This window comes from Ranitomeya imitator, chromosome 1 (genome assembly GCF_032444005.1).
Source record: "Ranitomeya imitator isolate aRanImi1 chromosome 1, aRanImi1.pri, whole genome shotgun sequence".
In the NCBI taxonomy this organism is placed as follows: Eukaryota; Metazoa; Chordata; class Amphibia; order Anura; family Dendrobatidae; genus Ranitomeya; species Ranitomeya imitator.
The window spans coordinates 907988801-908011561 of record NC_091282.1 but is presented as its reverse complement, the minus strand read 5'-3'; the positions used below and the strand labels follow the sequence as shown (position 1 = coordinate 908011561).

Sequence of the window (22761 nt, the reverse complement as noted above, 5' to 3'; positions counted from 1 at the left end):
CCCAAGTGTTAAACTTGATAATTAACAATCAAAGTGAACCTTAAATACAGCATCAAATGCAGCCCCCGGAAGAAGAACTGGCAAAACGCTCGTCGGGGTGGGACGTTCATCCAGGACTGGGCACGCCACAGGTAATATACCTATATATGCACTTTAACCCTGCTGTTCTGTTCGGTCTGGGGAGACCTATTTTGAACTTTGGTATTTTTTGGGGTGTTCAAGATGCGGTTCTGAAACTTGTGGTTGATTGACTTAAATGAGGATGGGTCGGTCGGCCACGGGTTTCAGAGCCGCATCTTGAATATTTTAAAGAATATTGAAGTTCAAAGTCGGTCATTTTTGACCAACAGAACAGCAGGGTTAATCACCGCTCCTATATGGCTTAGGTTATGCACACAGCTTACAATAGTGTCCCTTCAGCTTGCTTCCCACTTAGGCTTTTCGATATCAGTGGCTGCATTTGATGCTGTATTTAAGGTTCACTTTGATTGTTATGTCGGGATCATACTCAGTCGGAGCAGCCTTTGGAAGTGGTGAATCACCAGAAATAATACACAAGACACGTCTTGTATAGTGTATCACTGGGAAGTCTCTGAAGCACGCCTGCCTTCAAAGTGCTATCCCTTCTTTATATAGTTGCTTCAGTCGGTTTAGTGGTTATACAAGTTTTGCATGTTTAAACAAAGAGACAAAACAGGAAAGAAAGAAAAGAAAAGAAAACAGTTTCGTGGGCGGCAGTTTCACAACAAACAGTACAAAGGCAATTCCACAGACAAGAAAAACAGGATTTCATACTATAGCTAAAATGTCCTTGAATGGACAGGTCAATATTTATCACAAATTCTTTTTTTTTTTTTTTTTTGTTCATTGAGGTAATCATTTTTGTTCTGCTCTTCACAATCCCCCCTTTGACATATTCCATTCAAAACCTTGTCGATCATTTTAGTCATTCTTTTTGTGATATTACAAAAAAAAACTTTATATTCTCGCATCCATTACACAAAATTTATTTGTGCATACCGAGATACCCTTGAGTACAACCTTGAATAATACATATATAATTACAATAACCATAACTGTATGTATTAGGCTTTGCATAATCCCGGTAACCCACCCACCGATCCCTCAGAACCAATTGGCCGGGTTAAGAAAAGAAAAGGTATCTGACCACCAGCTATCCTTATTTTGGTCATTGTCTTTGTCATACTGATCCCTGAGTCGTTGTACGTCTTTTAATTTAAATCTCATACTCATAGTACTATTCGGGTCTATATAATGACAGCAGGTGGGTCCGATGATTTGACACATACCCCCTTGTGAGGCAGTTAGGTAATCCAATACCAGGGTATGTTGGTTAGTGACTATTATAAGCTGATTCTGTACAGCTATACTAGTATTTAATATGTCCAATATATCCCAAATCTGATCATCTAGATAATCCGTGGCTCTAACTAATTTATCCCACATTTGTGTTAACATAGGATAAATAAAAATGGTACTAGCAATTTTGTTGGGAATTCCCATTTGTACTATATGCGGCCTCCCCGAGGGACGTGGTGAGTTATCTGCAGCTCTTTTACTGCTTTTTTGCAATGGCTTGCATGTATCCATGATGCCTTTCCTTCAAGCTTGACTGCTGTTGGAGTTGTTAACAGGACTTGGAAAGGTCCGTCAAATCTCAGTTCCAGAGTCTTTCTGGTGTGTCTTTTCACGTAGACTTGATCACCAGGTTCCAACTTGTGGCCTCCTTCGAGATTTTCTGGATCTGGAAGGGAAGCAAAAACTTGCGAATGCACTTTAGTTAAACGTTTTTGTAATTCTTGTACATAAGCAGTTAAAGTCTCAGAATTCAACATCAGTTGTTGTGGAAAATAACAACCCAAATTTGCTGCTCTACCAAAAAGAATCTCATGGAGGGGCGTGGCTATGTAGCCGAAGAAGACGGAAGCATCTTAGGAGAGCTCCGTACATCCTGAGGCATATCTGCCATAAATACTGAGCGGGACCTAGCGGTACCAACCCAAACCTGAGCCCTACATACCAGAGAGTCCCCTGGATCTTCTGGGAGACCGCTGCAGAGCTCCGTGGAGTCGGGAGCCGCGGGAACCGGAGCGGGCAGGAGATCCCCGCAGGTGACGGCGGCCATTTTCTGAGCACGCGCCAGGGAGCACAGGACGCGGTGCTGCCAACTACTGGAGCTGAACCCCCCTGTTATCCCGGAGGCGGCGGCGGCTGACCGCGCTGGTGAGAGCGGCGGGACACCTACATGTGTGAGCAGGGAGGGCGCATGAATCACAGCGCTGCTCTCTGTTGGGTTCCTCTCACCTCAGAAGTAACGGCGGTGGATGGTGCTGGAGAGAGAGGCGGGAAGCTTGCAGGCAGAAGCGGTGAGGACTGATAGGTGCTGGAAAGTGCCTGGGGCAGCGGCCATTAATATAGCGCACACCCTGGCAGATAGGGAGTTACGCTTTTAACCACATCAGCGGCGCTGGGCGGTGAATGGGCGCCTGAAGAAGTAGGGGTGGTACAGTGTGTGCCCTGAAAAAGCGGGACCTGTGCCCCCCTGTCGGGTGGACATTTTCCCTACCAGTGACATAATACTACAGGGATTAACCCCTTTTTAGCTGCTTCCCCGGGGGTAACTGTGAAATTACACGGCCTGCGTGCTACAAGTGACTTTGAGCTTCCCCATAATTGCACCTGAGGTCGCTTTGCATAATCTTCTTGTAAACACTCACCATGCAGCACCCTAGAGGAGCTGCAGCTGCTGAAAAATTAAAAAAATATGCCAAGGATGATCCCCCTGATAATGTGCGCAGTCTTAGAAATAACCCCGCACCATCTCAGCGTAAAGGTCGCCCCTCTGATGGTAATGAGGAGAGAGGAGAGGATGAACTGACTCTTAAACAGGCATCAGAGCAGTTGATGCAAGCTATATCTCTCACTAGATCATCTCTCACGGAGAAAATAGAGGATGTACATACCGAGGTGGGGCGCCTGAGACATGACATGCAGGCTATGAGAGGGCGCATCTCAGAGGTTGAAACGAGGGTGTCTCATATAGAGGACACTATCACCCCTATGGAAGCTAAACTGAATAAAGCTGCTGGATCCGTGAATGCCTGGAAGCAAAAGGCAGATGACTTAGAAAATAGACTGCGCCGCAATAATATCCGTATCATAGGTCTCCCGGAGCGGTCAGAGGGCCAGCAGCCTGAGCAATTTCTGGAGGAATGGCTTAAGTCTACATTGGGAGATGGATTCTCCTCGACATTTTCGGTGGAGAGGGCCCACAGGGTCCCGACGAGACCTCTCCCTCCTGGAGCCCCTCCGCGACCCTTTCTGGCGCGTCTCCTTAATTGTAGAGACAGAGACGCCATCCTCCGCTTGGCGCGACAGAAGGGCCTCATTAAATTCGATAATGCTACCATTTCGATCTTTCCAGATTTTTCCATGGAGCTTCAAAAGCAGCGGGCACGATTTATGGATGTCAAGAAGCAACTTAGAGAGAGGAACATCGTCTACTCTATGCTTTATCCGGCCCGGCTCCGTATTGTTTATAAGGGCTCCTCCTTATTTTTCACAGACCCAGCGGAGGCGATCGAGTGGCTGCGGTCCCGTGTGGGGTCAAATGCGGAAAACTCCTAACCTGGACTCCCTGACTAATGGCAGTATAGATAGAGCTCTTTGTTTGGGTGCAGGGAATGTCAACAATACCGGACACTGAATCCAGTGAGGGTATCCCTTTTTCAATTTGACTGTGGGAGTATGGAAATATACTCCCCTATTGTTCAAGTTTTGTTCAGTTTGGTTTTATGTATTAGATTAGATTGTTTACTAGGTATGGTTGCCGCTAATGCTGACTCTTTGCTCTGTGCGATGCCGCTGAACTACACCCGAATAGTAATGATATGCATTCACTTTCCCTTTAAGAGTGAACATGGGGGCTGAAATTATATGTATGACCTGGAACATACGAGGTATAAAGACCCCACGAAAGAAAATTAAGGTATTCTCGCAGATAAAAAAATATCACCCTCATGTTGTGGCACTAATAGAGACACATTTAACAAGGGACACAGTTCGATGTATGCAGAAACCGTGGGTACAATGGTCCTTGCACACATTCCACACTAGCTACTCTAGAGGGGTTTCTCTACTGATACACAAGGAGGTCAGGTGGGAGGCCAGGGAGGCGAGACGTGATCCAGAGGGCCGCTTCGTTTTTGTGCATGCATTTATTAATTCACGAGAGTATGTGTTATTGTGCATCTATAATCCTCCTCCTGCCAATGTGTCAATCCTCCGTATGGCTCTAGGCTTTTCCTTAAAATATCCGGAAGCCAAAGTTATTTGTATGGGGGACTTTAACTTAGTTATGAATCAATCCATGGATAGATTGAGACTGGATGACGTAACATCAGGGGACGCTTTACCTCAACAACCCTCTCAATTAGCATTGTTTATGAACGGGAGCGGGTGGTTAGATTTATGGAGAATAAATCATCCGGAAGTTAGAGGGTACACCTGCCACTCGTCAACTAGACAATCTCTATCTAGAATAGACTATATATTTGGGTCGGGTGAGTTGGCATTACGGGTGGATAGCATTGAACATGGTAATCGGGGGATCTCAGACCATAGTCCAATTATTCTTAAACTTAAATATGAGAAATCCGATAATAGTGGTGGGTTCTGGAAACTGAATCCCTTCTGGTTGAAATTGATAGACTCTAGTGATAGGACGGTTGATCAGTTGAATGATTTTACTCTAACACATTCGGAACTCCAAAACTCTGGTCTATTTTGGGATACCCTGAAGGCATACCTGAGAGGGTGCTTGTCCTCAACTATTTCCTACATCAAGAGGGTAACGGCGAGGGAGGATGAGGAGATAGAGCAAAGATTAAAAGACTCAGAGGCCACTTATATAGCTAATCAGTCCAGCAGCAATAGAATTGAATGGCTTACTTCCCAGAGACTATATACCCAACATGCAGACGCTAAGTCAAAACGCAAACTATTTTTCACTCGGCAGTCCTATTTTGAGCTAGGCAATCAAGCCAGTACACTCCTGGCCTTTTTGGTGCGCCAACATAACACCTCCAACACAATATTGCAGATCCGAGCGTCTGATGGCTCGTTGGTATCCTCTACTGATAAAATACTTCAGAGCTTTTACGATTACTACATTTCATTATACAAATCTAAAAGTGGTTTTGATATTGATGAATGTTTGGATTATCTATCAGATATAACATTCCCCTTACTAAGCCCATCTCAACGAGCCCTTATGGAGGCTGAATTCACCCTGGAAGAGGTAGAACATGCAATAGCGGATATGGCTACTGGGAAGGCCCCGGGACCTGATGGGTTCCCCATTGAATTTTACAGGAAATACCGTGATAAATTGGCACCTATATTGCTAAAGGTACTTAGGGGAATATGGGAGGGTGAATCTGTACCTGAAACATTTTATGATGCTAATATTGTCGTGCTCAGGAAGGAAGGGAAGGATCCTCTAGATTGTGGATCATATAGACCAATTTCTTTGGTGAATGTTGACTATAAGATTTTTACGAAAATTCTAGCTACCAGACTGAATACGATCATATTGGATCTCATACACCCAGATCAAACTGGTTTTATGCCTGGGAAAAACACCTCTATTAATATCAGACGGGTGCAATCGGTTATTCAATATAGTACACTAGAACCAGACAATAAGTGGGCATTGGCTTCGCTGGACGCAGCCAAGGCTTTTGATTCCCTTGAGTGGTCTTTTTTAATTGCATGTCTACGGAAATATGGGTTTGGGAATAAATTTCTGAGAGGGATAGGTACACTATATGCGAAACCGGGGGCGCGAATGGTGGTAAACGGCTCTGTGTCTGCGCCATTTTCTTTGCATAGGGGAACTCGCCAGGGATGCCCTCTCTCCCCAGCCTTATTTGCCTTGGCAATAGAAGCCTTGGCAATACGGATGAGGTCTTCTGTAGATATTAAAGGGATACATATTGCTGATCGGGTGGACACTATAGGTCTATATGCTGATGATATGGTGGTGTTTATGGACCAGACGGAGGATACATTACCAAAAGTAATAACGATGATTGATAAATTTAGCAAGTTTTCTGGCCTATATATAAACTGGGATAGGTCTGCTTTGATGCCTCTCTCCCATACCCCAATGCCAAACCTTGAAACCCTCTCGCTATTGCCCATTGTCTCCAATTTTAAGTATCTCGGGATGCATATGACTCAGCGCAGTCACCTTGATCTACATCTCAATATATATCCACTAATTGACGTGGTTAAATTTAAATATGCTACCTGGGATAAGCTCCCGCTATCGGTGGCTGGTCGTATTAATCTGATCAAAATGATTTTACTCCCAAAATTGAGCTATTGTTTTCAACATAGTGCCGTTTCAATACCTAAATCTTTCTTTGCAACCCTAAACTCCCTTACTACATCCTTCATATGGGGGAAGGCTAGGCCTAAACTTAAATTATCCACCCTGCAGAGACCTAAGCGGGGGGGCGGGGCGGCTTTGCCGGACTTCTATCTGTATTACCTTGCTGGACAGGCCAAAATGATAAGTGAGTGGATGCCCGGGAGGTCTCTCCCCAACTCTGAAAGTCATATATTACATTCAGCTAAAGTTGATTGCCCGCTGGGTTTTCTAGAGATGGAGAAAATTGCTGTCCCTCGTTTGCTTCCTTTGCTTCGCCTGGCACGATCAGTATGGAGACAAATTAAAAAAGTGACACAATATGTAGATATAGCAGCCGAAATGCCGTTATGGAATAATGGTTACTTTCCGGGATTATTGGGCCACCCATCTACTGAATTTTGGATATCGTGTGGTGTCCTTACGGTGAGCGATATACATAGCCAGGGGGTTTTTGTTTCTTTTGAACAATTACAAAATACTCATAATATACCGAAGTCTCAATTTTTCCGCTACCTGCAACTAAGATCTGCCTTCCAATCACATGTACGAAATACGGGTGCGGGTCGAGCTATTTCAACTCTGCCGTTAATAGGAATTCTTAATTCACAGGGCCCTCAGGGACTCATTTCCTCTTTATACACCTACCTAATATCCATAGGCGAAGTATCTGTTACAGATTCAATTAAGGGAAAGTGGGGGAGACTTCTTCCGGATACACTAGGAGAAGAATGGGATGAAATCTTGGAATCTCCAACTAAGGTCTCCCCGTCAATCAATAATAAGATGATCCAATTATATATAATCTATCAATCTTATTTGACCCCGACTCGTCTTTTTAAAATGGGCCGTCTTCATTCATCAGACTGCTTGAGATGTCACTCTAGTGACGCAGATTTTATCCATATGATATGGAAGTGTCCTGTTATTTTTCAATATTGGAGAGAAGTGACGGCACTATTGACATCTTTGGTGTCGATCCCTGTTCCACTTGAGCCACTGGTATGTTTGTTTGGAGTATGGGAGGCGGAGGCTTGGGATTACCACACAGGAATATTCCTGAGGGAGTCACTGTTCATGGCACGAAAGGTGTTGGCGCTGCGTTGGATGGGAGGCTCTGGTCCATCTCTTAGAGCATGGGTTGACTTAATAAACTCAATTATTCCGTATGAGCGGACGCTTTATCAGAATAGGGGTTGTCCAACTAAATTTGAGAAGATATGGGGAAGATGGAATTCATCCTATCACACTGTATAAGTTAAAAGGACTCAGTATACGCATAAGAAAAGGGTGTATGACTCTCTAGACATTATTTACCAACAGAGCGGGATGTATTTAGAAATATTCTTTGTAAGCGGCACTACGTTTGTATTAAAGACTTTATTAGAAGTTAATGTAGTTACAGTTAAAGTTTAAAATAAGGCATTAATGATCAACATGCACAATTTATTATTTTTATAATATCTTATACATGGCTATGTATGGTAATTTCCTGTAATTAATGGAAAATGATGAATACGAGCAAAATGTGTATGATCTTTCCTGAAATCAATAAACGAATTTAAAAAAAAAAAAAAAGAATCTCATGTGGTGACAGCTTAGCCTTCCCCCTTGGGGTGTTTCGGATGGAATACAGGGCAAGTGGTAGACACTCGGTCCAAGGCTTTCCTGTTTCTGCCATGGCCTTCTGGATTTTTAATTTTATTGTCCCATTTAATCTTTCCACTTTACCTGAACTCTGTGGATGATATGGAGTGTGAAACTGGTTTTCTACTCCCAACATTTTCATAACATTCTGGAATATTTCCCCAGTAAAATGGGTACCCCTAGCTGACTCGATCACCTCAGGCATGCCGTAACGGGGTATCAGTTCATGTGCTATTTTAATGGCAGTAGTTTTTGCTGAGGCTTTACGAACTGGATAAGCCTCTGGCCACCCTGAGAACATGTCCACACACACAAGCACATATTCGTATCCATTGTACCTAGGAAGTTGGATGTAGTCGATCTGGAGTCTTTGAAAGGGATACAGTGGTCTTACATGATGCTTGGTTGGGGTTTTAATGGCCTGACCTGGATTGTGTGCCAGGCTCTGGGTAAACACAACAAAGTTCCTTTTTTCCATAATCCTTGCTGATCTTCTGCCCCTTTTTTCTGCCACTGCCCTCGTTCTTCGTCGTCTACCTGTTTCTGAGCTTCCTTCAATCTTTCCTCATCATCTTCAGAGCTATCTAGTGTGTGGGCATGATGTAAGGGTTTACGTGCTGCCTGTTTTGCTGCCTTATCGGCTTTATCGTTACCCCTGGCTTCCTCGGTGTCGAGTCTCACGTGCAGCTACCTTTATCACCGCTATTTCTTTAGTTTCTTGTGCTGCCTCCAGAATCTGTCTAATGAGGGAGGCATGTTTAACAGGTTGGCCTGATGCAGTCATATAACCTCTGGCTCTCCATATTACGCCAAAATCGAAAATAATGCCATGTGCATATCTAGAATCAGTGTATATGTTTGCTGTCTGATCTTTGGCTATTTTTAGAGCTTCAACTAATGCCGTAAGTTCTGCTTCTTGTGCAGACTGATTAGCAGGGAGAGGTTCTGCTTTCAGCACTTCATGCTGAGTTACTACCGCATAACCTGTATGAAATTGTCCATTCATATCTGCATATCTACTGCCATCTATGAAAAGTTCAAATGTAGCATTACAGAGTGGCTTGTCACGTACATTACATAAGCCCTGAGTCTCTTGTTCCATTAATTGTACACAATCATGCATTGACTTTGATGGGTCAAAGGAGTTGGAGAGTGCAGTTTCCTCAGGTATGGTACCCCCCTCAGACTCTAAAGGGAGCAAAGACGCGAGATTAAGAGTCTGAATCCTGGCAAAGGAAATGTTGGGCGGCAGTAGTAGGGAACATTGGAGACGGAGGTGTCTGGCCATTGAAATATGTTTAGGTTGGACCTGGTTAAGAATGCCATGTACATCATGAGTGGTCTGAACTAGAAGTGGGTGATCAAGAACAATCTCAGAAGCTTTATCTAATAACAGTGAAATTGTGGCTACTACTCTTACACAAGAAGGTGCGGCTCTAGCTACAGGGTCCAGATGAGCTGATATGTATGCCACAGGTCTCTGTTTGTTTCCATGTTTTTGTGTGAGCACCCCTGTAGCATGTGAGGATATCTCAGCTGCCATCAATTGAAAAGGTTTAGGGTACCGTCACACAGTGCAATTTTCATCGCTACAACGGTACGATCCGTGACGCTCCAGCATCGTAACAATATCGCTCCAGCGTCGTAGACTGCTGTCACACTTTGCAATCTACGACGCTGGAGCGATAATTTCATGACGTATGTGCGATGTAGAAGCCGTTGGTTACTACGCGCACATCGTATACGATATATGTTACACCATGCGATCATGCCGCCACAGCGGGACACTAGACGACGAAAGAAAGTTTCAAACGATCTGCTACGACGTACGATTCTCAGCGGGGTCCCTGATCGCAGGAGCGTGTCAGACACAGCGATATCGTAACTATATCGCTCGAACGTCACGAATCGTGCCGTCGTAGCGATCAAAATTGCACTGTGTGACGGTACCCTTAGTGTAGTCTGGGAGTCCCAAAGCCGGAGCTGATACCAGTGCTGTTTTCAAAGAGGAAAATGACTGTTTAGCCTCTTCACTGAGTGAATATGGTGTGTTGGCAATACAGTCATATAAAGGCTGCATGAGTTGACTTGCATGTATGATCCACTGTCTACAGTGTGAAACAATACCTAGGAAAGCACGCAGCTGTTTGTGATTCCTGGGTTCAAGCATGTTACGTATGGCTTCCGTACGTTGAGGTGTGAGGTGTCTGATGCCCTGTGATATGCAGTGACCTAAAAACACGACTGTTTGTTGACAAGCCTGGAGTTTCTGTCTATTTACTTTACAGCCTTCTTGCGCTAGGAAAATTAAGAAATTAACAGTTGAGGTAACTGCCGTCTGTTCATCAGGGCAACAAATAAGTAAGTCATCTACATACTGTAGAATGACTACTCCTGGTTCTGGGATGAAATTTTTTAGCACGGTCTGCATTGCTTCAGAGTACAAAGTTGGTGAGTGTACCATACCTTGTGGCAATCTTGTCCATGCTAATTGTTTACCCTTGAATGTAAAGGCAAACAAATACCAACAGTTCTTATGTAGTGGCACAGAAAAAAATGCGTTTGATAAGTCAATTACCGTAAAATATGCAGCAGTGCTGGGAATTTGAGACAGTAAGGTATGAGGATTCGGTACCACAGGGGTGACCGGTGCCAAAACCTTATTGATTTCCCGTAAGTCGTGCACCATGCGATATTTCACCATAGTTTCTTTGGAGGACACTTTCTTTTTAACAGGATATAAGGGTGTATTGGCGGGTGACCGGATTTCTACCAAAACACCTTGTAACACATAATCCTGAATTTGTTGAGAAATCGCCTGTTCTTGCTGGGCGCTGATGGGGTATTGCCTAAGCTGAGGTAATATGGTTCCCGGGGCAGTTTTTAACAGTATAGGAGCTACTGATAAAAATCCTACATCAGTGTCTCCTTTTGCCCATAGGCTGTCAGGAACCCGAGACAAGTCAATTTTTGCTTGTTGAGTGTAAATTTCGGGAAAATCCTCCATTGCCTGTATTCTAACATATGGTTCCAGAGTTTCTGCATCTTCAGGGATGGTCAGCATAACTGTGCCATCTTCTCTAAAATGGATGTTTGCATGCATTTTACTTAAGACATCAGTACCCAACAAGCAGGTAGGTGCACCTTTAGCAAATAAAAATTTGGATACAAAAGTTTTAGGGCCAAAGCTCACATTTAAAGGTTTTGTAAAGGGCAACGCCTGAATTTTACCATCATACCCTTCTGCATATGTAACCTTTGAGGATATATTGTCAGGATATGGTAAAAAGTCCTGATTTAAAATGGAGGATGTTGCTCCCGTATCTATCAGAAAAGGTACATTTTTACCCTCAACTTCAACTTGTATTATTGGTCTTCTAGAAGGAAGAGAGACCTGCATAACTTTCAGTCATTCTGAGCTGTCTGTTTGATCAGGCACTGGGTTATTTATCCTATTTTTGGGTACAAAGGTTCCTGAATCTATATCTGCTTTTCTCTTCCTACATTCCCTTTGGAAATGTCCTGGCTTCTTACAGTAATGACAAGTAAACTTTTGATTAGCAGAGCCAGTATTAGCCTGTACAATTCTTACTGGCTTAGAATTTTCTCTTAAGTCCATTTCTATCCCTACAGCTTTCTGTCTAGCCAGGTGTGGGTCTTCCAAGGTTCTCCAATCAGGGGTTGCGGCCTTAAGCTTTTCCTTCACTTTTGGAGACAATCCATCTATAAAGGTTTTTGTAACTAACCTCATCATTCCTGGAGCGGTTAGATCCATGCCTTCATCTCTGAAATTATTTTCTACACTTAGATAATATTCGTCTACTGATTGTCCAGATTTCTGAGCCACCACTCCCGTTGTTCCTCTCTGCCTCTGTCTCTCCCTCATGAAAACCATTAAGTGATCTACAAATTGTGTACCTGATTCTATCGTTTGTAAGGCACCATCTCCTGCTTGGGGCCTATGTACCTGTAGATTTGCTAATAGCTCCTGGAAGGGTCCAGGAGTCATTTTCATTCTACATAATTCTTCTCCATCTGCCCAAACTCCAGCATGAGTCTGCATAATTTGCTGTATATATTGTGCAAATCTAACTGGACACTGGGTGGGATCTGGTGCGTTATGCAAGAGAGACATGCCTTCAGCGGGGGACCAAGGGAAATATTGTCGAGTTTGGTGATATCTAGTTCCCATTACTCCGTCAGCACCAGGTTCCCTAAAGGGTCTTGGTACTACCCTAACAGGGGCAAGTACAGCGCCATGTCTAGGTGTACCACAGGCTAGGCAATCATTTCTCCAGTCTGGATTTTGTTGTCCACAGTGCGGACATACCCATCCTCCTGGTCCGGCTGAACTTTGAGGTGGTGTTTGGAGAAAAGATGGGGCATGTGGGTTAAGGTATGGGGGTGGGGTATTTTTAGATTCCACATTTTGTTTTTCTCCACAGCCTGTGGGTCTAATACACCACTTTTTACTCTGTTGATTATATGTCCATTCCTCATTTTCTGCTACCCTAGAGACATCAATCAATGCTTGGATCTGATCTATCCATTTCTTGTCTCTGATTATGCCTTTTTTCCTTTCCTGAATTCCTTCCCATAGTTTTCTACTAAAAGCTTCTGCCCTAGTAACTCCAAACTTACTAAAAATCTTTTTCAGCCCCTTAGTGGCATCTTCACCACTTCTCTCCTTTATGATAGTATAGATATCTAATTCTTCTGGTTCCGACTTTGTTTGCTTATTCCCCATTTTCTTATCCTGAGCTTTCTTGCCCTAGGTGGCGTTTGGGTATGAGAATACCTCGTTACCTTCTTCCTAAGGAGCTAGGATGTCTTTTTCTTGCCCTAGGTGGCGTTTGGGTATGAGAATACCTCGTTACCTTCTTCCTAAGGAGCTAGGATGTTTAAACTGTGTTGATGTAAGAAAATCCTGATTCCTACACCTATAGCAAACAACACAAATGCAACCAGACAGAAAAAGAAAAAGAACATACAACGTATCTTGTCCCAGGCTAATTTATCTGTCCTGGGCTCATACTATCACATACAACGTATTCTTGTCCCAGGCTAATTTATCTGTCCTGGGCTCATACTATCATACACTTATCCGTCACCAGGTTTTTGTCAAAGACAGGATCAGAGATTGAACATAGGCGCGGAGGTCTCCCCGAAAGGACGCAACCACGTTGCCCAGTGGGACAGTCACTTCTTCTGTTTCAACCCCCTGGGCGGCTTATAGGGCTATTCCCAACTTCCACACACCTTCTATTCACATTCACTCTCATTCAATGCCGTACTCCGTGAGGTGATCAATTCCTAAATAGTTCAAGAACCCGAGCTATAGGTATCCTCCTCTACTAGAACTACCCGCTAAAGAACACGACACAGAAAATCTTACGGACAGTGCAGGGCAGATATAAGAGATCTAACAGTGTCTCTTACCTGGCCAGGTTTTTGTTCATCTGCCGTCCATTATCCCAGATTCTCTTTTCGTTCGTATTCTGCCGGTGTTCTTGAAGGAATACACAGACCTCGGGTCCCTGTTCAGGCGCCAGGAAATGTCGGGATCACACTCAGTCAGAGCAGCCTTTGGAAGTGGTGAATCACCAGAAATAATACACAAGACACGTCTTGTATAGTGTATCACTGGGAAGTCTCTGAAGCACGCCTGCCTTCAAAGTGCTATCCCTTCTTTATATAGTTGCTTCAGTTGGTTTAGTGGTTATACAAGTTTTGCATGTTTAAACAAAGAGACAAAACAGGAAAGAAAGAAAAGAAAAGAAAACAGTTTCGTGGGCGGCAGTTTCACAACAAACAGTACAAAGGCAATTCCACAGACAAGAAAAACAGGATTTCATACTATAGCTAAAATGTCCTTGAATGGACAGGTCAATATTTATCACAAATTCTTTTTTTTTTTTTTTTTTTGTTCATTGAGGTAATCATTTTTGTTCTGCTCTTCACAGTTAATTATCAAGTTTAACACTCGGGTCATTATGAGTGCGGTTCAGCATTGATTGTCAAGTATGCCTTAGCCTTGGTGATTCATAGTTGTGTTGTGAGGTACTCAGGTGTCATCATTTTATATGTTTATTTTGTGAATAAAATTGGTATATTTTGCATTCCTTGAACCATAGTAATTTTTTGTGGTTTTTGTGTATTGATATAGTTCTACGGAATGGGACCAGGCTCCTTTTAGCTTAAGGTCAATTGGATTAATATGTATGCTTCTGTGGACAGTACAGCAGTAATATGTTGGTAGACATATCAGGACTGTATACAGCGCTGACCTCTTACTGATGGAAATCACATATACAGGGAGGAAAATAAGTAATTGATGCACTGCTAATATTGCAAGTTTTCCCACCTACAAAGAATGGAGAGGTCAGAATCTAAAAATAAGTAACAGAAAAACACATTGTATGATTTTTAAGTAATTAAATTTCCTCTTATTATATGAAATAAGTCTTTGATCACCTACCAATCAGCAAGAATTCTGTTTCTCACTGACCTGGCAGATGTTCTGTAACCAGCCCTCCTAATCCGCACTCATTACCTGTATTCATTGCACATGTTTGAACTCCTTGCCTGTATTAAAGACACCTGTCTACGCACTCAGTCAGTCACACTCCAAACTCTCCACCATGGCCAAGACCACAGAGCTGTCTAAGGACACCAGGGACAAAATTCTAGATCTGCATAAGACTGGGATTGGTGTAAGGAGAAGACCCGGATCAGGCGTACCTACTCCATGACGGATCCAGAACTGTCGGGGCTGTCACTCAGGTTGCATGGGGGAAACCATAAGGCCCCGGACCAACCTTTGCATCCTGGTGTAGGGGGTGCGGCTAAGTTAAAAGAGCTGCAGCGCGGGAAATCAGTCAGAGCGGGAACGCACAGCGCGCAGGAGGGCAGTGTCAGGTCTCCTACTGTTGGACTTCCAGACAAAGCAGACCACAGTCAGACGGATCTGTGAGCCGTGACCAGACACTGCCGACAAGGACTTATCCGGCCCCCTCTGACAGCATTGACTGTGAATGACAAGCCCCGTAGTCGGGGCGTTGACGTGCACTTATCTTCGGGGAAGTCAGGACACCTGCCGTGAGTGGTTTCCCTTTACACCAGCTTCCAACCAAATACTGTCTCTGGACTCTGACAAGGCAAAGTACTGTGTTACTTCCTGCTCACCACTTCTAGACCCGCCGATCGCGAAACGGACCACAAGGATTCACCGCCGACACCAGGATGCAGGATGCCATCTTCCCCAGGACTACACCGGACACCTCATGCACCAGGGCCTTGGCGCCAGCGTACCCAGCATGGAAACTGCATTCTAAAGTCGTCGGACTGATAAGTTTTGTCATACTTGAATTTTCTATCCTATCCCCTACACCTGATTACCCTGACTTCCAAACCCCTTGTTGATTTATGCTGTTTCTTATGTTTTCTCCCTGCGAGGAGTATGTATATCTGTTAAAGTAAACTCCACGTTAACCCTTGCTCTGCCTCCAACCAGTTACTGCATCTTGCAACCTGCTTACATGGGCAACAGGACAATAGGCAAACAGCTTGGTGAGAAGGCAATTATTAGAAAATGGAAGAAACACAAGATGACTGTCAATCTTCCTCAGTCTCTGGCTCCATGGAAGATCTCGCCTTGAGGGGTAAAGATGATTCTGAGAAAGGCCAAGAATCAGCCCAGAAATACATGGCAGGACCTAGTCAATGTCCTGAAGAGAGCTGTACCATAGTCTCAAACATTACCATTAGTAACACACTACGCCGTTATTGATAAAAATCCTGCAGGGCACGCAAGGTCCCCTGTTCACACCAACACATGTCCAGGCCTGTTTGAAATTCGCCAATGACCATCTGGATGATGCAGAGGAGGCATGGGAGAAGGTCATGTGGTCAGATGAGACCAAAATAGAACATTTTGGTATCAAATCCACTTGCTATGTTTGGAGAAAGAAAAAGGATAAGTATAACCCCAAGAACGTTGTCCCAACCGTGAAGCATGGTGGGGGAAACCTATTTTAAGGGTGCTTTTCTGCAAAGAGGACAAAATGAATGCACCTTATTGAAGGGAGGATGGATTGTTTCATGTATCGCGAGATTTTGATCAACAACCTCCTATTCTCAGTAAGAGTATTGAAGATGGGTCGTGGCTGGGTCTTCCAGCATGACAATGACCCGAAACACACAGCCAGGGTATCTAAGGAGTGGCTCAATAAGAAGCATTTCAAGGTCCTGGAGTGGCTATTAACTGCATAAAGCGTATGGGAACATGATGCGAGGAACCTGATTATGGTTTAAGTTTTTTGAATGGGCCACACAGGGATAGTTAGGTTAATGCGTTGAGGCGGTAGACCAGTCTGAACAAATGCATTTTTAGGGCACGCTTAAAACTGTGGGGATTGGGGATTAATCGTATTAACCTGGGTAGTGCATTCCAAAGAATTGGCGCAGCACGTGAAAAATCGTGGAGACGGGAGTGGGAGGTTCTGATTATTGAGGATGCTAACCTTAGGTCATTAGCAAAACGGAGGGCACGGGTAGGGTGGTAGACTGAGACCAGGAAGGAGATGTAGGGTGGTGCTGAGCCATGGAGTGCTTTGTGGATGAGGGTAATAGTTTTGTACTGGATTCTGGAGTGGATGGGTAACCAGTGTAATGACTGGCACAAGGTCGAGGCATCGGTATAACGATTGGTGAAGAACAGATCAGAGCGGGGAGAGTTTAGTAAGAGGGAGGCCAATTAGTAGAGAGTTACAATAGTCCAGACGAGAATGAATAAGTAAAACAGTAAGAGTTTGTGCAGAGTCGAAAGTAAGAAAAGGGCGAATTCTAGAAATGTTTTTGAGATGCAGATAAGAAGAGTGAGCCAGTGATCGGATGTGGGGGGTGAATGAAAGCTCGGAATCAAGTATGACCCCAAGGCAGCAGTCATGTTGCTTGGGAGTAATGGTGGAACCACACATGGAGATGGCAATGTCAGGCAAAGGTAGGTTAGTAGAACGAGAGAACATGAGGAGTTCAGTTTTTGAAAGGTTCAGTTTCAGATAGAGGGAGGACATAATGTTAGAGACAGCGGTAAGACAATCACTGGTTTTCTAAAAAGGTTGGCGTGATATTAGGAGAAGAAGTGTACGTATAATTGGGTGTCATCAGCATAGAGATGGTAATGGAAACCAAATCTACTGATTGTTTGTCCAATAGGGGCAGTATACAAAGAGAAGAGGAGGGAGCCTAGGACTGATCCTTGAGGAACCCCTACAGTAAGGGGAAGGTGAGAGGAATAGGAACCAGCAAAATATACAGTGAAGGATCGGTCAGAGAGATAGGAGGAGAACCAGGAGAGAACGGTGTCCCTGAGGCCGATGGAGTGTAACATAGTGAGGAGGAGCTGTATCCGAAGTTACAAGCAATAAATTTTGTATTTATTTTCTGAAAATAAGAAATGGTCAAATTAATAATAAAATGCATTGCTTGCACAATTCAAGTAAGGCTAGGTTCACATTGCGTTAGGGCAATCCGTTAAGCGCATAGTGCTATCGGATTGCGCTAACGCAATGTTTATTTAGGGGTTGCGTTCGCCGTCCCAGCTAGCGCAGATCACCGAGGGACGGACCTCGGACGTCACAAAAGAACGGCACATCGCTAGCGCTTGACGAAAATGGCATGCGCTAGCGATGCGCTACAGGCAGAAATCACATTGCTGTCAATGGGTGCGCTAACGGACCCGTTGCACGGCGTTAATTGCGACATTTTCGCCGTGCAACACAGTCCGTTAGCGTTAACCCATTAACGCAATGTGAACCTAGCCTAATGCAAAAAAAAGTTCATAATCATTTAGAAACAACAATACTAACGTTTTACCTCAGGAAGAGTTCAGAAATCAATATTTTGTGGAATAATCATGATTTTTAATCATAGCTTTCACGCGCCTTGGCATGCTTTCCACTAGTTTTTCACACTGCTTTTGGGTGACCTTATGCCACTCCTGGTACAAAAATTTAAGCAGTTCTTTGTTTGGTGGCTTGTGAATATCCATTTTCCTCTTGATTACATTCAATAGGTTTTCAATGGGGTTCAGGTCTGGAGATTGGTTTGGGAATTACAGGCATTTGATGTGGAGGTACTTCTTCCTCACCTTGATTGACCTAGCTATGTGGCATGGTGCATTGTCCTGCTGGAAAAAACAGTCCTCTGAGTTGGGGAACATTGCCTGAGCAACTGTTTTTCCAGGATAACCTTGTATGGGGCTTGAGTCATACGTCCTTTGCAAAGAATAACCTGCCCAATTCCAGCCTTGCTGAAGCATCACCAGATGATCACCTATCCTCCACCAAATTTCACAGTGGGTGCAAGACAATGTGGCTTGTACGCCTCTCCAGGTCTCTGTCTAACCATTAGACGACCAGGTGTTGGGCAAAGCTGAAAATTTGACTCATCAGAGAAGATTACCTAACTCCAGTCCTCTATGGTCCAATCCTTATGGTCTTTAGAAAACTTCAGCCTGGCTCTCCTGCTTCTGATTGATGAAAGGCTTTTTTCTAGCTTTACATGACTTGAGTCCTGCCTCTAGGAGCCTGTTACGCACTGTTCTTGCCGTGCACTACACCCCAGCTGCTGTTTGCCATTCCTTTTGTAGCTCACTTGGTGTCATCCTTCGGTTGCTGAATGACATTTGATTAAGATGACGGTCATCCCGGTCAGTGGAGAGTCGTTTTCGCCCTCTGCTAGTCTGTAGCTTTGTTGTCCCTAATGTCTGCTGCTTGACCTTGTTGTCCTCTTTTCCTCACTGAAGACTTTTATTTTCAACTCCTTTGGCATGGTTAAAAGTTATTTTTTCATTACTATTACTTTTGGGCTATTACTAGCACTTGTTTTGCCATCCGTCTTGTCCTATTGCAAGAGGATTGTGAACACCGCAGCAGAGATTTTTATACTTTCCTTCGTTAAATAAGATTTGGTTCAGGTGATCACCTAATCAGAAGCACATTAAGTAGAATGAGGTGTACTCTGGTTGGAATTCAATGGCTGTCAGACATGTAGAGAAGATGAATTTTATAAAACTGTGCAGTGGTCTCTTAATTTTTGCCAGAGCTGTACAATATATATATATAGAAAAAACTGTTTGTTTCTCCATAAGGGATTGAATGTATGCAATACTTTTATTGAAGAAATCTGGAACTTTTCAATGGATAAATAAAAGGTAAATTTTACTCTACCATTGGACTGATCGCTGGAGAAACAAACAGTTTTTTCTTTACATGTGTGGATTTATCCCAGTCCGCTTTCCATGCGAACTGTAACCACAGGTGGAATGTAGCCCTGTTTCTTCAAATCGGTGAGCTGGCTTTGCCAAAAACTGTTTATCTCTCTCTCTGTATATATGTGTATATATATTTATATATATATTTTTATTTTTTTTTTGTAATACTTGCTTGGTAAAAAGATACCTGTTCAATATCAGATACAGAATTCCTTTTATAGGAAGTCTACATTTTTCTTTCAGGAAAGGCCACACAGATGCAGAAATTGAGGCAATTTTTGCTAAATATGACCAAGATGGGGACCAGGAACTTACTGAGCATGAACATCAGCAGATGAGGGACGATTTGGAGAAGGAGAGGGTGAGCCTTCGGATGTGGCTTGCTGTCTTGCCTATTTACTTGTATAGTAGCATCAACTTTGACTATCCTTTTCTTGTATATTAGGAGTATAATATAAATTGTTGTATGTGGAGTTTATTATTCAGAGAAATAGCATTGTATCAAGAAATGTTGAGAAATTACCTTTTTCTTTTAACAAGGTTTTCTTTTAACCCCCTTCCCCACATTTGAGTTATATATACCTCATGGAGGGGAAGGACTTCCCAACCAATTAAGTATATGTTTCTCACAGCGGGGCAGAGGGACGCGTAGCCATGGAGGGTGCCGCCTCCCCCCCCCCCAAAACTACGATTTGCTGTTCAATTCTGAACAGCTGATCACAGCATTTTTAGTGTATCAGGCAGTGAAATTGCCTGAAACACTGATGTTCAGCCTACAATCGGTGCTGTAAGAACACTAATCATAGGTTGGAGCCTAGCAACACTGATATCACGAGGTTTAGCACTGATTGATGCGATCGGACTATGTAGTATTGCTTTATGAATTTAGTTACGGGTAGTGTCAGCTCCGAAAAAAGAATCACATCCGTACGTGCGTCTTACAGCCGTCGAGCGCTGATGCACATTTATTTCTGACTCGCACAACTCATATGCCAACCTGATGCACATTACACAACTCACGTATGCCACCACATAAAAAAATTCACATACGAGGAAAGCACTAGCTCAATTCCAGTTTAGGGACACTAGTGGTGGGGGGAGTTCCACCATATAGGCACATCAGGGGCTTTCCAAATGTAACATGACGCCCGCAGATTATTCCATCCAAATCTGCACTTCAAACGTCACTCCATCCTTTCTGAGCCTGGCTGTGTGCCGAAACTCTAGTTTCCCCCCCACAATTGGGGTATCTGCATACTCAGGAGAACTTGCACAACACATTTTTGTGGTCTCTCCTGCTACCCTTGTAAAGTTAAAAATTGGGGCTAAAAGTTACATTGTTGTGAAAAAAATAGTTTTTTTTTTTATTTATGTTTTTATTTTTACTTTCAAAGCTCTAAGTTATACATTACTGTGAAGCCCCTTGGTTCAAGGTGCTCACTACACATCAGCTTAAATTCCTTGGGGGTCTAGTTTCCAAAATGGGGTCACTTGTGGGGGGGGGGTTTCCACTGTTTGGGCATATCAGTGACTCTGCAGATCATTCCATCAAAGCCTGCATTCCAAACGTCATTCCTTCCCATTCGAGCCCTGCCGTGCGCCAGACAGTAGATTTGCCACACATATGGAGTATTGGCGTACTCAGAAGAAATTGCACAATTGTTGGGGTCCATTTTCTTCTGTTACCCTTGTAAAACTAAAAAATTGGGGACTTATAGATCATTTCTGTGGAAAAAGTGTGATTTATTTATTATTTTACATATTTGCACGGCTTTACGTTATAAACATCTGTGAAGCAAAATATGATATGCAAAAAATAGAAAAAAATCCTCTTACTCCTGTTACTGCTCCCCTTTCTAGCCCCTTAACTCATCCGGTCCTCATTTCTGATCTCCGCCACTCGTGCTGAAATCCCCAAGCCTCTCACTGTGAGCTGCCATAACGTGTGCTGTGACCTTTGTGTTGTATGCGGAAGTCACTGTGCGGGGAAGGAGAGGCGGTGAGCTGTGATATCACCTGTTATAAGTGATGGACCCTATGTTATTTAAATATAGGAGATACCATCATCTAATTACTACACAAGGCATATGGATAGATGTATCACTGTTTAAAAAAAAAACCTTATGTCTTAAGCTCTGGGAAAAGGGATTTGGATGTTTGCTCTGAGTGGGCAGTTGAGTTTAACAATGCAGATAGAGTTATCTGTCGGATATCCTTTTCGTCGGTATCTGCCTATTTGGAACCGGCACCAAAATATGGTCAACTGCTCTTTGGTGCCCACTTCAAACATGCAAATCATTATGAATTAAGAATGTGCATCACTAAAGTCAATGGCCCCATCAGCACATTCGTCCTAATCCCGTTTTCCATGGCTTCAGACATAAGTATATTTTCTTTTGCTCTTATTGTTTGGGACTGATGTCTAAATATTGCACATGCACTTTATTTGTTTTCTTTTGCATGTTTGCACAGGGCATATACTTTTATGATCTGTTTTGATATTGTCTATAATTAATGCTGCAATACTGCATGTTTGTTGTTTTTGGTCATTAATTATTTTTTTACACCTAACAGATTAAAAGATTTGACCAAACATTATAATGTTGCGGTCTTGTATATTTCCTTCCTTAGCTACTCATGTCTTTTAAACATGTTCTGTTTGGCTTGTCTTGGTTAATAAAATTAGAAAAATCCACCAGGTGTGGACTTTACCCTAAAATTCTGTCTAATTAATGAGCTGTCATGCAGGAGTGTAGAAAACATTGCAAAATAAAATCACCTGAACTTTGTATTCCAGGAACAATAAACTTTAAAGAGTTTGCTGGCAGCTTACCTATATAGCTATGTCACTGACCTAGAAAAGTCTCTGCCGGATGTGTAAACCTGTTTCATATGTGTGTGCGTGCTAGTGTGTGTGTGTGTATGCATGTTCCAGGGTCTATCATCACATGAGTGTGTACATTCTACACACACACGGGACAGGTTTACACATCTAGCTGAGACTATATATATATATATATATATATATATATATATATATATATTGTAAAGCTGCAGTAGCATCGTACGCAGTGAAGAAGCAGTGACCCACAAATTCAAACCCAAAAGTCTCTTTTAATGTGTTTCTTCACAGCATTAAAGTCCACTTCACATAAATGCATATAACTTCAGTGATCAGTTTACACCAGTTCAAAGTAATGCATATCACATGGCTTTAGATTTGCGGTCCCTAAACAGACCAGACTTCCCTTGTCCAGTTTCCCTGGGCGACCGCACGCCATCTCACAGTCTCTATACGTCTCCGTACACACAGCCTCATATGTTGCAGACACTACTCACGCCAGCCCTCCTCTGACTAGTTCTCGTGGGTGTCCTGCATCGCTGT

The 22761-nt window shown here is 43.2% G+C and overlaps 1 protein-coding gene across 2 annotated transcripts in view; it reads left to right on the top strand.

Moving 5' to 3' along the window:
- PKD2 (polycystin 2, transient receptor potential cation channel) overlaps positions 1-22761 on the top strand; it is a 68934-nt gene that overhangs the window by 37558 nt on the left and 8615 nt on the right. For both annotated transcript variants that reach the window (XM_069743452.1, XM_069743450.1), the window contains exon 12: positions 19620-19737. In XM_069743452.1, coding sequence (XP_069599553.1) covers positions 19620-19737 — 118 coding nt within the window. The remainder of the gene's footprint in view (positions 1-19619; positions 19738-22761) is intronic.